This window comes from Felis catus, chromosome E3 (genome assembly GCF_018350175.1).
Source record: "Felis catus isolate Fca126 chromosome E3, F.catus_Fca126_mat1.0, whole genome shotgun sequence".
Taxonomy (NCBI): domain Eukaryota; kingdom Metazoa; phylum Chordata; class Mammalia; order Carnivora; family Felidae; genus Felis; species Felis catus.
The window spans coordinates 23,679,540-23,694,187 of record NC_058383.1 but is presented as its reverse complement, the minus strand read 5'-3'; the positions used below and the strand labels follow the sequence as shown (position 1 = coordinate 23,694,187).

Genomic DNA, 14,648 nt, shown 5'->3' with positions numbered 1-14,648 from the left:
CAGGCTCCAGGCTGTCAGCACAGAGCCCACGCGGGGCTTGAACCCACAAACCGTGAGATCATGACCTGAGCCGGAGTCAGACCCTCAACCGACTGAGCCACGCAGGCACCCCCAGAATGTGTTATTTCTATAGCCATCTTAGATATGTCCTTTGGGCCAAAGTTATATAGTCTGTCAGGAGAAGACCAATAATATTCCAGGAGAAGACCATAAATATTCCAATGCAAGTCTGTAACCACTGAATGGTCAGCTTTATATTAAGATGAAGGGTTCTATTCCTTCTGACTTTAGCTAAGGGATGTCACCTCATCATTCCTTTTCTGTTGCACCCTCCCAAGTAGGGAGGATAATAATGACATAAACACATCCCTCTGGGGATTTATCCAAACTCATGGATAAATCTCACTTGGATAACTTGGAAGAGTTCATAAAAATACGTTCACTGGCATGGGCCTGGCTGGCTCAATTGGAGGAGCATGTGACTCTTGATCTTGAGGTCATAGGTTCAAGCCATATATATATATATATATATATATATATATATATATACATATATATATGAATATATATGAATATATATTCATTCAATATATATTGTGCATATATGTATATATTGTACTGAATATATATTGTGCATATATATTGTACTCAGTATATATATATTGTGTGTGTGTGTGTATATATATATATATATATATATAAGCAGAGTCACACTGTATGCAAATTAGGGTTCCTGTCAACTTCTCAAAAAAGGTTGAGTGAATGGATAAGAAAGTTAAGTGTTAAATCTGATGACATATGCACAGCTAGTGGTTTGGGATTCTTAATTAAAATTAAGCTAGTGTTCAGAGGAATTTTGCCACCCATCAGCTATTATATGCAAATAGTGGATTTTAACCCTTATCCTTTTTTTTTTTTTAAACAAAAGGAGGAAGAATTCCTTTGCGTGGAAAATGAAACTTTTAAGTATCAAACCCATTGCTTGGGCATATGCTATGATAACATTAGGGACTGAAATACTAAATTCTGTCTTCAGTTTCTACTATGTGAAGCTGTTTTTACATATGTACAAGATTTCAGAAGTGGCTTTTTACCAAGCCCAGGTGAGATGGAGCCCTTATTATCTGTTCACCTAGGACAGTTTCTCTTTCCCCATAGTTATATGTTATTGTAATTTCCCAAAGAGCTAATTCTTCACACAGCTGGAAGAGTTTTTAAGAAAAGGTTATCCATGTCCAAGATCCTCTGCTTGAGGGCAAAGAAATTATTAAAAGATTGCCACTTAAAACCTTAAAGCTTTAGAATTTAAAGGGTAAGCTTTGGTTATTTGGAAAATTCACTTATACGGGACAATTAGAATTATTATTAAGACACTCTATCTTGAAAAGGTCCATGGTAATCACAAATTATGCTGTAACTCATTACCAATTATGTGGTCAGGGTAGATAAAGTTAATGCCCTTAAAAACCTTTATATTTTATAATGTTACTCCTTTATTACTTAATTAGTGTTTTTGGCATTTTGCAATGGTAAACATTGGTATTTTAACTTTTCCTAATGAAATTATGTAAAACTATGCCATGGTATATATACGGGCCATCATTCCCTGCAGAGGCATGGCCCTGAGTGCCTTGTGGGGAAGCAGTCTAACGTAATGATTGAAAGCACAGATTCTGGGGTCATCTGCCTTGGCTCAGCCCCTGGCTCTGTCATTTATCAGGTAAGCAAATTGATTAACTTCTCTGGCCATCAGTTTCTTCATTGTAAAGTAGGGATAATAATAACAGTACCTGCTTCATAGGATTATTTTAAGGATTTAATGAATTAATTCATGAAAGTATTTGTACAATGCCTAAATACAAAGTGAATGCACATTGGCTTTTGGAGTAGCATGAGCTGTTATTATTATTGATACTATAGGATATATGCCCCCTGCTGGTCCTGAAAGCAATGAGGGTTTTGAGTGTGTGTGGTGGTGGTTTTTGTTTTTGTTTTTGTTTGTTTTGTTTTTTGTTTTCTGTTTTTTATGGATAGTTTTGGTTACTTTACATTAAATAAAAATTCAGGAGTCATTTTCACCAGGATAAACCACACTAAAATAATCCCTGTGTTTGTTTGTTTTTTCTCCTAGATGATTTTAATGATCTGGAATGCTCTTAATGACCTGACTGGGTATTTTCACAACTCTCAGGCTGACTGCTGTTCCGGTCGTCATAGTTCTGTGTTGTATGGTGCCCCTTTGTATTCGATAGCCTTCCTGCTTCCTTGGTTCCCTTGGAAATACTATCACGAAGGTGACTGGCTGAGTGGACTTCATCCGGTGGTATCGCTATGTGCTTTTGATAGCACGCTTACCTTCGTTCAGCAAGCCCAGTGTATGCTGTTTGCAGAGATTTTCACTAGACATGACAGTCGGCTTCAGCTTATTAAAATTAACCAAGTGGCATCACTAGTAGGATCCACCAGCATCCTCTTTGGTGGCCTCATCTCTGATAACATGGAAATTTTCTTCAATTTTCAGGCCTTCGCTGTGCTCATTGCCATTCTTGCCACTGCCAGCCTTTACACTGGCATGTACCGCATGAGTCACTTGGGACCGAAAAGAAGCCCCGAGGAAAACCTCTTCTCCGAAAGTGAACAGGATCTCCCCTGGACCTCCATCGTCTCATTGATGAGACAGCTCTTGACCCAGAAAAACTTTTGCCTTTTTCTGATAATGAGTTTCTTCCAAGTCTTCCATTTAACTTTCTTCAAAAACTTCATGATGATCTTTGCAGATAATCTCATTCCCGAGGACGTTCTTCCTTCTTTCCTAAGGAGCATCATGTATGGGGTAGGCTTTATTTGCCCACAGGTATGTGATGATTCTTCCTTTATCTTCCTACGGGGATTAGAGGTCTAACTCTCACCTGGCTGAGGAAATTAAAAGCCTGATTATGTCAGTAGTTTGACAAAATGATGCACATAAGAGACCCAAAGAGAATATAGTCAATGATACTGCAATAATGTGTGGTGGCAGATGGTAGCTACTCTGGCACTGAGCATAGTATAACATACAGACTTATCCAATCACCTGTAAATAGTGTAACATTGTGTGTCAAACGTACTTCAATAAAAAAGAGACCCAAAGGGGCGCCTGGGTGGCGCAGTCGGTTAAGCGTCTGACTTCAGCCAGGTCACGATCTCGCGGTTCGTGAGTTCGAGCCCCGCGTCAGGCTCTGGGCTGATGGCTCAGAGCCTGGAGCCTGTTTCCGATTCTGTGTCTCCCTCTCTCTCTGCCCCTCCCCCGTTCATGCTCTGTCTCTCTCTGTACCAAAAATAAATAAACGTTGAAAAAAAAAATTAAAAAAAAAAAAAAAGAGACCCAAAGATTCAGAGCCCCAGATATTATGTTTCAGTAGAAACATAATGGAAATAAGAAGTGAAAGGGAAAAAGAAAAGCGAACCCAATGAGAGCTGACTGACATGATAATTGAAACATCTTAGCGTTTGAATTTTGTTCTTCTGAACTTTCTCACTTAAACCTTAGCAGAGATATGGAGGGAAATAAATGGCAGTTTTGCTTTACCGGGGCAGTTAACGTTCCTGTAACCATTATAAGGAAGAAAGTTACTTGATCAAGAATTCTTGGGGCTCCCGTGTGGCTCAGTTGGTTCAGTGTCCGACTTTTGATTTTGGCTCTGGTCGTAATCCCAGGATCATGGGATCGAGCCCCACGTGGAGCCCTGCGTTGGGCTCTGCGCTTTGCATGGAGTCTGTTTGCCATTCTCTCTCTCTCCCTTTGTCCCACCCACTCTCCAGCTCACACTGTCTCTCTCCCTCTCTAAAATAATTTTTTTTTATTTAAAAAAGAATTCTTGAAGCCAGGTTTCAAAACACTTGGCTAGAAGACTGAGTCCTAGAATTCCAAAGCATTATTAAAATTCCATGCTCATGACCATTACTGGAAAAGGTATGTCCTCCTTCAAAAAATAAACCAGCCTGCTGTTTGTTTTTTTTACAGCATTTAGAGAGTTGATGAATCATATTGCTTTCTTTCACCTAAATATGTCACCCCAAAATATGACTTAATGTAGCCTATGATTCTTATTTTCATAATTAAATAAGTAAAATTCATTATTTAGAGAATAAGTCATTCTAGATAGATGAGTTTTTACTGTTTACACGTTTATCTGGCTTCAAAAATATTTAAACCATGTTAGATAGAAATAGTTCTAAAATATTTTAAGTGTTGACATGCTTCCTTATGCAGACTTTACAGAATGCAATTTGTCTTTTCCACCATTAGCTCCAGGCCTTTGTCATAGTTTGGTTACTGTATACATCATAATAATGGAAAGTCATACTGGGTGCTTACCATGTGCCATGAACTATGCCAAGCACCTTGCATACATTACCTCACCTAATCCTCACAACCCCTTCAAAGGAAAGACTCTTCTTATCCTTACAGATGACAAAAGGGATGTTCAGAGGTATCTGCTTTTAGAGTTGTGCATGTTTAGATTCTCTCTCTAAAATGTACTGTATTTACATGGTTTACTTAGCAGAGTATACCAAATAGAGTATCATTTTTGGCTTATCAGAATAGTCCCTGATACTGGGTATGTATATTGAAATGATGCTATTCCTTCAGGACAGTCTGACGTTTGTCTGTTTGTTCCTATGTTCAATGACCTAGGATGGGGAGCTGTTTGGGTTCCTATCTCTGCTTTATCAGATTCTAAAATACATAAAATATTATATATATATATGTATACATACATATATATGTATATATGTATATATATATGTATATTATATATATACATGTATATATATATGTATATATATATATATATCTTCCCACTTTTAATCATGTATTTGCCTATAGTATCTCCTCAAAGTAGAAAAAAGTTTGTTAAACTCTTATGTTAAAAATAAAAAGAGTTGGGGTACCTGGGTGGCTCAGCCGGTTAAATGTCCGACTTTAGCTCAGGTCACGATCTCATTGTGCGTGAGTTCGAGCCCCTCATCTGGCTCTGTGCTGCCTGACAGCTCAGAGCCTGGAGCCTGCTTCAGATTCTGTGCCTCCCTCTCTCTCTCTGTCCTTCCTCTGCTCGTGCTCTGCCTCTCTCTCTCAAAAATGAATATATGTTAAAAAAATTTTTTAATAAAAAATTAAAAAGAGTAGAGAGGCGCCTGGGTGGCTCAGCTGGTTAAGCGTCCCATTTTGGCTCAGGTCATGATCTCACAGCTTGTAGGTTCGAGCCCCAAGTCATGCTCTGTGCTGACAGATAGGAGCCTGGAGCCTACTTCAGATTCTGTCTACCCCCTCTCTCTCTGCCCCTCCCCAGCTTGTGCTCTGTCTTTCTCTCTCAAAAATAAATAAACATTAAAAAATAGAAAACAAACAAACAAATAAATAAAGAGTAGATATGGGGTGCCTGGGTGGCTCAGTTGGTTGAGCATCTTACTCTTGATTTCAGCTCAAGTCATGATTCCCAGGTCATGGGATCAAGCCCGGTGTCGGGCTCTGTGCTGAGTGGAGTCTGCTTAAGATTTGTTCTCTCACTCTGCTCCTCTTCCCATCTGATGCTCTCTCTCTCTCTCTCTCTCTCTCCCTATCTCTCAAAATAAAAATAGGAGCGCCTGAGCGGCTCAGTCAGTTGAGTGTCCAGCTCTCGATTTAAGCTAAGGTCATGATCCCAGGGTCATGGGATTGAGCCCCGCATTGGGCTCTGCACTGAAGCCTGCTTTGGATTCTTTCTCTCTCTCTCTCCCCCCCTCTCCCTCTCCCTCTCTCTCGCCCTCTGTCCCCTCCCCTCTTTCTAAAATTAAAAAAAAAAAGTTTAAAGATTGTTTTGACTATTCTGGGTACCTTGCAAATCCATATGAATTTTATTACTTTTTTTTCTAATTTTTATTTAAATTATGGTTAGTTAACATGTAGTGTAATATTGTTTTCAGGAGTAGAATTTAGTGATTTACCACTGATATATTAATATCCAGTGTTCACACAAGTGCCCTCCTTAATATCCATCACTCATTTAGCCTACCCCCCACCCTCCTCCCTCCATCAATTCTCAGTTTGTTCTCTATCATAGTCTCTTACAGTTTCTCTCTCTTTTCTTTTTTCTCTTTTCCCCCCTTCCCCTGTGTTCATTTGTTTTGTTTCTTAAATTCCACATATGAGTGAAATCATATGATAGTTGTCTTTCTCTGCCTTAGTTCACTTAGCATAATACACTCTGGCTCCATCCATGTCGTTGCAAATGGCAAGATTTCATTCCGTTTAATGGCTGACTAACATTCAATTACATATATATATATATATATATATATATATATATATATACACACACACACACACACACACACACACATACATACATACACACCACATCTTCTTTATCCATTCATCAGTCAATGGGCATTTAGGCTCTTTCCATAGTTTGGCTATTGTTGGTAAATGCTGCTGTAAACATTGGGGTAGATGTACCCCTCTGAATCTGTATTTTTGTATCCTTTGGGTAAATACCGAGTAGTGCAATTGCTGAGTCCTAGGGTAGTTCTATCTTTAACTTTTTGAGGAATCTCCATACTGTTTTCCAGAGTGGCTGCAACGGTTTGCATTCCCACCAACAGTGTAAGAGGATTTTCTTTTCTCCACACTCTCACCAACACTTGTTGTTGCCTGAGTTGTTAATTTTAGCCATTCTGACAGGTGTGAGGTGGTATCTCATGAGGTTTTGATTTGTATTTCCCTGATGATGAGTGATGCTGAACATCTTTTCATGTGTCTGTTAGCTATCTGGATGTCTTCTTTAGAAAAGTGTCTCTTTATGTTCTGCCCATTTCCTTAACAGGGTTGTTTTTTGGGTGTTGAATTTCATAAATTCCTTATATATTTTGGATAAATTATATATTTATCAGATATGTCATTTGCAAATATCTCCTCCTGTTCCACAGGCTGCCTTTTAGCTTTTTTTTTTTTTTTTTTATTGTTTCCTTCACTGTGCAGAAGCTTTTATCTTGATGAAGTCCCAATAGTTCATTTTTGCTTTTGTTTCCCTTGCCTCTGGTGACATGTCTAGTAAGAAGTTTCTCCAGCTGAGGTCAAAGAGGTTGCTGCCTGTTTTATCCTCTAGGATTTTGATGGTTTCTTGTCTCACATTTAGGTCTTTCATCCATTTTGAATTTATTTTTGTGTGTGGTATAAGAAAGTGGTAGAGTTTCATTCTGCATGTTGCTGTCCAGTTTTCCCAACACCATTTGTTGAAGAGACTGTCTTTTTTCCATTGGATGTTCTTTTCTGCTTTGTGAAAGATTTGTTGATCATATAGTTGTGGGCCCTTATCTGGGTTCCATTGATCTATGTGTCTGTTTTTGTGCCAGTACCATACTTTCTTGATGACTACAGCTTTGTAATACAGCTTGGAGTCCTGAATCATGATGCCTCCAGCTTTCCTTTTCTTTTTTTTTAATTTTTTTTTTCAACGTTTATTTATTTTTGGTACAGAGAGAGACAGAGCATGAACGGGGGAGGGGCAGAGAGAGAGGGAGACACAGAATCGGAAACAGGCTCCAGGCTCTGAGCCATCAGCCCAGAGCCCGACGCGGGGCTCGAACTCCCGGACCGCGAGATCGTGACCTGGCTGAAGTCGGACGCTTAACCGACTGCGCCACCCAGGCGCCCCAAAAGCATAGGACTTTAAATTTTTTTTCAACGTTTTTTATTTATTTTTGGGACAGAGAGAGACAGAGCATGAACGGGGGAGGGGCAGAGAGAGGGAGACACAGAATCGGAAACAGGCTCCAGGCTCTGAGCCATCAGCCCAGAGCCTGACGCGGGGCTCGAACTCCCGGACCGTGAGATCGTGACCTGGCTGAAGTCGGACGCTTAACCGACTGCGCCACCCAGGCGCCTCCAGCTTTCCTTTTCTCTTCAGGATTGCTTTGGCTATTCAGGGTCTTTTGGAGTCCATGTGAATGTTAGAATCAGCCTGTCAGCTTCTACAAAGAAGACAGATTGGATGCTGATAGAGATTGCACTGAATCTGTAGATCAGTTTGGGTAGTATTGCTATCTTAGCAATGTTAAATCTTCTGACACATAGAGTATTTTCCATCTATTTCAATCTTTTAAAATTTCTTTCAACAATGTTTTGTAGCTTTCAGAGGATGAATTTTCCCCTTCCTTGTTAAATTTATTCCTAAATATTTAGATAGATTTTTAGTGAAGACTTGAGGGGCTCTTTCAGAACAAAGTACATGAGCTTTATTAAGTGCATGGATTTAGTGGCTTTATTCTGGTGATTCCCATAAATGTTTTTTGTTTCCTTTTAGCTCATAGACATGTTCTGGGTAGAGATTGCCAGATGGTTGAATTCTGATGGAATGAAGGGCTACTGTGCTTCTGAGAAAACCATAACTTTTTTCTTTATTTTTTTTAACAAAAGTAATACATATTTGCTGTAAAGATTCATACACTATTGAAACATCCATGAATTTTTTGTATACTGCTTTTTAAATTTAATAAGTTATGCAAATTTCCATGTCATATATAAATCTACTTTTTAAAAATAGCTGTGTTGGGGTAAATTACATCAGTGTTCTGTAATTGAACCACCAGATCATGACCTGAGCCAAAGTTGGACGCTCAACCAACTGAGCCATCCAGCTGCCCCGTGTGTTTTAACTTTTAAAAACACTGCTAAAATAGGGGCTCCTGGGTGGCTCAGTCAGTTAAGCATCTGACTCTTGATCTAAGCTCAGGTCTTGATCTCAGGGTTGTGAGTTCAAGCCCTGCATTGGGCTCTGCACTGGGCGTGAATCCTGCCTTAAAAAATAATAATAATAAAATAAAAACACTGGGGTGCTGGCTGGCTCAGTTAGAAGAGTGTGGGACTCTTGATCTCCAATTAAGTTTGAGCCCCATATTGGGTGTAGAGATCACTTAAATAAAACTTAAAAAAAAAAACTTTCCAGAAAAAAAATGTTTAAAAAACATAAAAACACTGCTGAAGTGTTTTCCAGATTACATTCCTACCAGTAGTGTAAAAGTGTTCCAGTTGTTCAACATTCTTGCCAATGTTTATGATCAGTCTTTTTAGTTTTAGTCATACTAGTATGTGTGTAATAGTATTTTATTATGGTTTTGATTTACATTTTCCTAATGACTACTAATGATATTATTAGTGCATCTTTTCATGTGCCATCCATTTGGCTTTTTGGTGAATTCAGGTGATTCAGATCTTTTGCCTATTTAAAAAATTTTTTTCAATGTTTATTTCTGAGGGAGAGAGAGAAAGACAACTCAGGTGAGGGGCAGAGAGAGAGGGAGACAGAGCATCCAAAACAGGCTCCGCACTGACAGCAGCGAGCCCGACGCAGGGCTTCAACTCACGAACAGTGAAATCATGGCTTGAGCTGAAGTCGGACGCTTAACTGACTGGAGCCACCCAGGCACCCCCGCCTATGTTTTAATCAAGCTGTTTGTTATCATATTACTGAATTATATGAGTTCTTTATATACTCTAGATACAAGTCTTTTGTTGGATGTATGTTCAGCAAGTATTTTCTCTTAGTCTCTCTTGGCTATAAAAGTTTAAACTATTTATTGAAGTATAGCTGACACACAGTGTTACATTGGTTTCAGGTGTACAACGTAGTGCTTGGACAAGTCTATTCTATATGTTATGCTCTGCTCACCGCAAGTGTGGCTTACCATCTGCCACCATACAATGCTATCACAGTACCATTGACTATATTCTCTATGCTGCACCTTTTATACCCATGACTTCTTCATCTTGGCTATTACATTTTAAGAGAACATGGTCAAAAGATTTCCACAATCTTTTTTCTCAAACCCTCAACACTAACATGAATTTCTGTTGATCTTAACAAAAAAAAATCATTATAAAGTGGAAGCCCAAAATTGCTTTAAGTGTATTCCTAATATCCAGACAAGTGGCATTCACATAAATTATTGGAATAAAAAGAAAAAAAAATGATAGCTTATTTGTTATTTTTGGCTAAGTCACTTTAACTGTTGGGTATAGTCATGAAGGATAAGCACCATGTTTTCATTTTCTCAGGCTGTCTTTTCAGAGGCCTTCTTTTGGAGGAGTTGTATAAGTGAAAGGAGAAAAGCATGAACAAGTGCTTATTCTAACAACTGTTTTTTTTTTAATATAAAATTTATTGTCAAATTGGTTTCCATACAACACCCAGCACTCATCCCAACAGGTGCCCTCCTCAATACCCCTCACCCACCCTCCCCTCCCTCCCACCCCCCATCAACCCTAAGTTTATTCTCAGTTTTTAAGAGTCTCTTATGGTTTGGCTTCCTCCCTAACTTTTTTTTTCCCCTTCCCCTCCCCCATGGTCTTCAGTTAAGTTTCTCACGATACACATAAGAGTGAAAATATATGGTATCTGTCTTTCTCTGTATGACTTATTTCACTTAGCATAACACTCTCCAGTTCCATCTACGTTGCTAGAAAAGGCCGTATTTCATTCTTTCTCATTGCCAAATAGTATTCCATTCTAATAACTGTTTTAATAAGTCTGTGACAGGGTGTCTGGGTGGCTCAGTCAGTTGAGTGTTCCACTCGATTTTGGCTCAGGTCAGATTTCAGGGTCATGGGATTGAGCCCTGAGTCAGGCTCCATGCTGAGCGTGGATCCTGCTTAAGATTGTTTCTCTCTCTCCCTCTGCCCCTCTCCCCTGCTCGTGCTCTCTCTCTCTCTAAAATAGTAATTGTAATAATTATTATATTTATTATTAATAAATAATAACTATAATTATATTTATCATCACCATTACTATTATAACAACAGCAACAACAACAGGTCTGAGATCTTCCACATCCCACTCCTATCAGAGAGGCAGGATAGTAAATGGGTTAAGTGCATAGAGTCTGCCACAGGGGAGTCTCTTGCTGTGTGAGCCTGGGCAAGTTACTCAACAGTTCTGTGTCTCAGTTTCCTCATCTGTAAAATTAGAATAAAAAAAATTGTGCCTAACTAATAGAATAATTATGAGGATTAAATGAATCAAAATACACAAAGTACTTAAAATGGTTCCTGGCACAAACTAAACACTCTAGAAATGTTAGCTCTTATCATTAAGACTCCGTGCAGCAAATATTTATTCAGTTTTCACCGCAAGCACACACTGACCTTATCTGTTTTGATTTGGGCTTCTTTGGCACAGGTTGCCAACATTCATGCTGAGATTCACTATTCACAAACTCCTACTCAATAAACATGAATGGAGAGCCAAAATCCTCAGTTTGTGAACACTTTATTTTAATAAATGAAAAAGTGGTATCTTTCATCATTTTTATCATTGGCTCATATCTTTTTATACATTGGACATCATCATAATAACTAACAATTGAGTACCTTATATGTTGAGTGTGTGCTATAGATGAGAGAGTCAGAGACAGAACGAGAGACAGTGGGAGGTAGAAACACACAGAGAGAGTGTTAGTTGGATGAAATGCTCCTTAGGTAAAGTAACTTGTCCTTGGCCACACAACTGGCACAGTGGCACAGCTGGAATTCAAACCGAGGGACATCTGATTTCAAAATCTTGCACTTTCTACTCTGCCATACATTCCTTACGTTATCATTAATTTCTTGTATTTTATGTTTATGTGTTAGAGGGTGAGAACAAGAAGCTTCATTTCAATATGTAGAAATATTGAATATTATTCAATATTGTGTATTGAAATTATCGAAATATTATTGAAATATTGAAATTATTGAATATTATCATCATGTGGAGGAATATAATGATATTATACTGCTGGGGTGTTCTATGTACTCACTCTTACAGAACTCTAAGAAATGCCATGGATCACATCAGTCCCTGACCCATTGTTTTTAATATCCAGAAAAGGAGTTCTTGTTCTTGAAAGTAGAGAAGTAAGCCAAAATGTTAGGGGAAAGAACCCTTTTGTTTATTATAGCACATTTGCATTCTACTTGCATCACTCAGAATTCTCTTGTAATTGTAATGTATGTACATTTGGTTAATGAAAACTTTTCAGGGCTAAACAATATACTTTTTAATTGAAGACAAAGAGTATCTTCTAATCTTTGTTAATGTAATATGTATATTTAGCAAAAACTTTTCACTCTAGAACAATGAACTTCTTCACTGATAGCATGAAATGCACAGAAAAAATGTAAGCCTGAGCCCTCAACATGAATCTATTAGAATTATAAAATTTGTAAGATAAGACAGGAAACAAAACCCAAAGAAATGTGGATAGAATCATAAACTTGATTTTAGTATAAAAAGTACATTTCAGATAGATTACAGTAAGAATAGTGAAATGTATAGTCACTTATTCAATAAATATTTGTTTTACCTACTGTGTGCTAGGTGAATTCTGGGCTTTAACCCCAAATTTTGTTTTAATTAATTAATTAATTTAATGTTTATTTAGTTTTGAGAGAGAGACAGAGACAGAGAGTGAACAGGGGAGGGGCAGAGAGAGAAGGAGACACAGAATCTGAAGCAGGCTCCAGGCTCTGAGCTGTTAGCACAGAGCCCAAAATGGGGCTTGAACTCGTGAACTATGAGATCATGACGTGAGCTGAAGTTGGGCACTTAACCGACGGAGTCACCCAGGTGCCCCAATCCCAAATTTTAAAATCTGGATTTATAGTAGATTTTAGTTGCACCTTTCACATCACCATAAAGCAATGCTGACTGTTTCTAAGCAATGGATTCTTTCATATGGTTGGTTTTGGTAAAATTTATTCATAATAGTGTGAAAATAAAAATGTAGGAAACCATTTCCTGGTTTGTTCACTTTAAAGGAAATAATAGCTGTTTCTTTGTTATTATGGAATATTACTATCCTTAGTCAATTTTCAACGGATATACATGGGTCACAACATTTCTAGCCACAATAGACAGTATTACTTGTGTGTTTCAGCTGCTATTATAGTTCAGAAGCAAATGTGTTTTCTGCTGAGCACATTTATTTTGTCGCCAGCAAGAGCAAGCATAATTAATGGTGGTCCATCTTAATACGATGTCTCTGTTTCCTTTTCAGTGCCTTGTACTTATCAGTCAGTCCTGGCTGAAGAAGTTTGGTTACTATAAAATTATCTTAATTTCTTTCTACCTAGAAGGAACAGCCTCCATTGTCATGTCACTTCTTGGACAGCAATACTATTACCTTTTGGCTCTTTATCTCACTATTATCATGTAAGTAAATCCAAATGCCAGTCCCAAAATTACACTAGGTCTTGCCATTTACACTTTCAAGCAGTGCAACATTTTTTATCTGAACTGTGTTGAATATTCATTTCTAGGCAATCATTGTACCTTTCTGGCAAACTGAATGTTCACAGTTTCTTTTTTGGAGAGATTTCATACATTAGATTTTGTAGTAAAGTTATGTTCCTCTTTTTAACCTATTAAAGTGCATCATTTAGTAAATGTTGCTGCCAAATAAAGATTTGACCCCATGGGGCGCCTGGGTGGCTCAGTTGGTTAAGTGTCTAACTCCTGATTTTGGCTCAGGTCATGATCTCTTGGTTGTGAGATTGAGCCTGCATTGGGCTCCTCAATGGGTATGGAGCCTGCTTAGGATTCACTCTTCCTCTCCCTCTGCTCCTTCCCCGCTTGCTCTCTCTCTCTTTGCCTGTTGTTCTTTGCCTTTGTCCCCCATCTTGGAAAACAGCTCTACCATCTGTCTAGATGTCCAAGTCAGAGACTTTGTCTTTGTCTTCTCTTTCTTCTCTGTCACCTGTGTCCAATAGGCTACCAGTTATTAGTCCTGATACGTCCTGAATCCATCCCTTCTCTGCTTCCATTAGCTCAGGTCCTCATCATCTCTCACATGGAGTAGTATCTGGCCTCCCATATGGTTCCCTTGTCTCTAGTCTCCAGTCCTCCCAACACCTTCGTCCACATTGTTCCTACAGTAACATGTCATTCCTTAATGATCTTAAGTACCTTCTTACTGCTTTTAAGATTTATATCATAAAATGATGACATATGAGGTCTTTTGTTATATAGTCTCTGTTTACTTCTTCATCCTCATATCACTCTTCTAGTTCTTCTGTACTCCACACCAAACAGGAATACTTTGTAGTGTAGGCACCTCATATCTAACATGTAGCATTCTGTGTCTGGAAAGCTCTTCACCATTTCTTGCCTGGCTCTTTCCTGGTGTTTCTTTTCTTTTTTTGTTTAAATGTATTTATTTTGAGAGAGAGAGAGAGAGAGAGAGAGAGAGAGAGAATGAATGAACGAACGAACAGGGAAGGGTCAGAGAGAGGCAGAGAGAAAATCCCAAATCCCAAGCAGGCTCTGCGATGTCAACATGGATATTAATGCGGGGCTCAGTTTCACGAACCGTGAAATCATGACCTGAGCCGAAATCAATAGTTGATCACTTAATCAACTAAGCCACCCACGTGCCCCATGATGATTTTCTTATTAACACTTTCTTTTCTCTAGCTTACTTTATATAATACATAGAATATACAAAATATGTGTTAATCAACTGTTTATGCTATCAGTAAAGCTTCTGGTCAACAGTAGGCTATTAGTAGTTAAATTTGAGGGGAGGCATAAGGTATATGTGAATTTCCCACTGCCTGGGAGGTTAGCACCCCGAACCTCTGTGTTAATCAAGAA

General features: G+C 38.5%; 1 protein-coding gene across 3 annotated transcripts in view; it reads left to right on the top strand.

Moving 5' to 3' along the window:
- LOC102899571 (transmembrane protein 180-like) overlaps window positions 1-14,648 on the top strand; it is a 40,920-nt gene that overhangs the window by 3,588 nt on the left and 22,684 nt on the right. For 2 of the 3 annotated variants that reach the window (XM_006942236.4, XM_045048061.1), the window contains 3 exons: window positions 929-1,103; window positions 2,132-2,854; window positions 13,054-13,208. In XM_006942236.4, the coding sequence (XP_006942298.1) occupies window positions 954-1,103; window positions 2,132-2,854; window positions 13,054-13,208 (1,028 nt within the window). In that variant the 5' untranslated portion in view covers window positions 929-953. The remainder of the gene's footprint in view (window positions 1-928; window positions 1,104-2,131; window positions 2,855-13,053; window positions 13,209-14,648) is intronic. The other variant, XM_045048062.1, reaches the window with a different exon arrangement.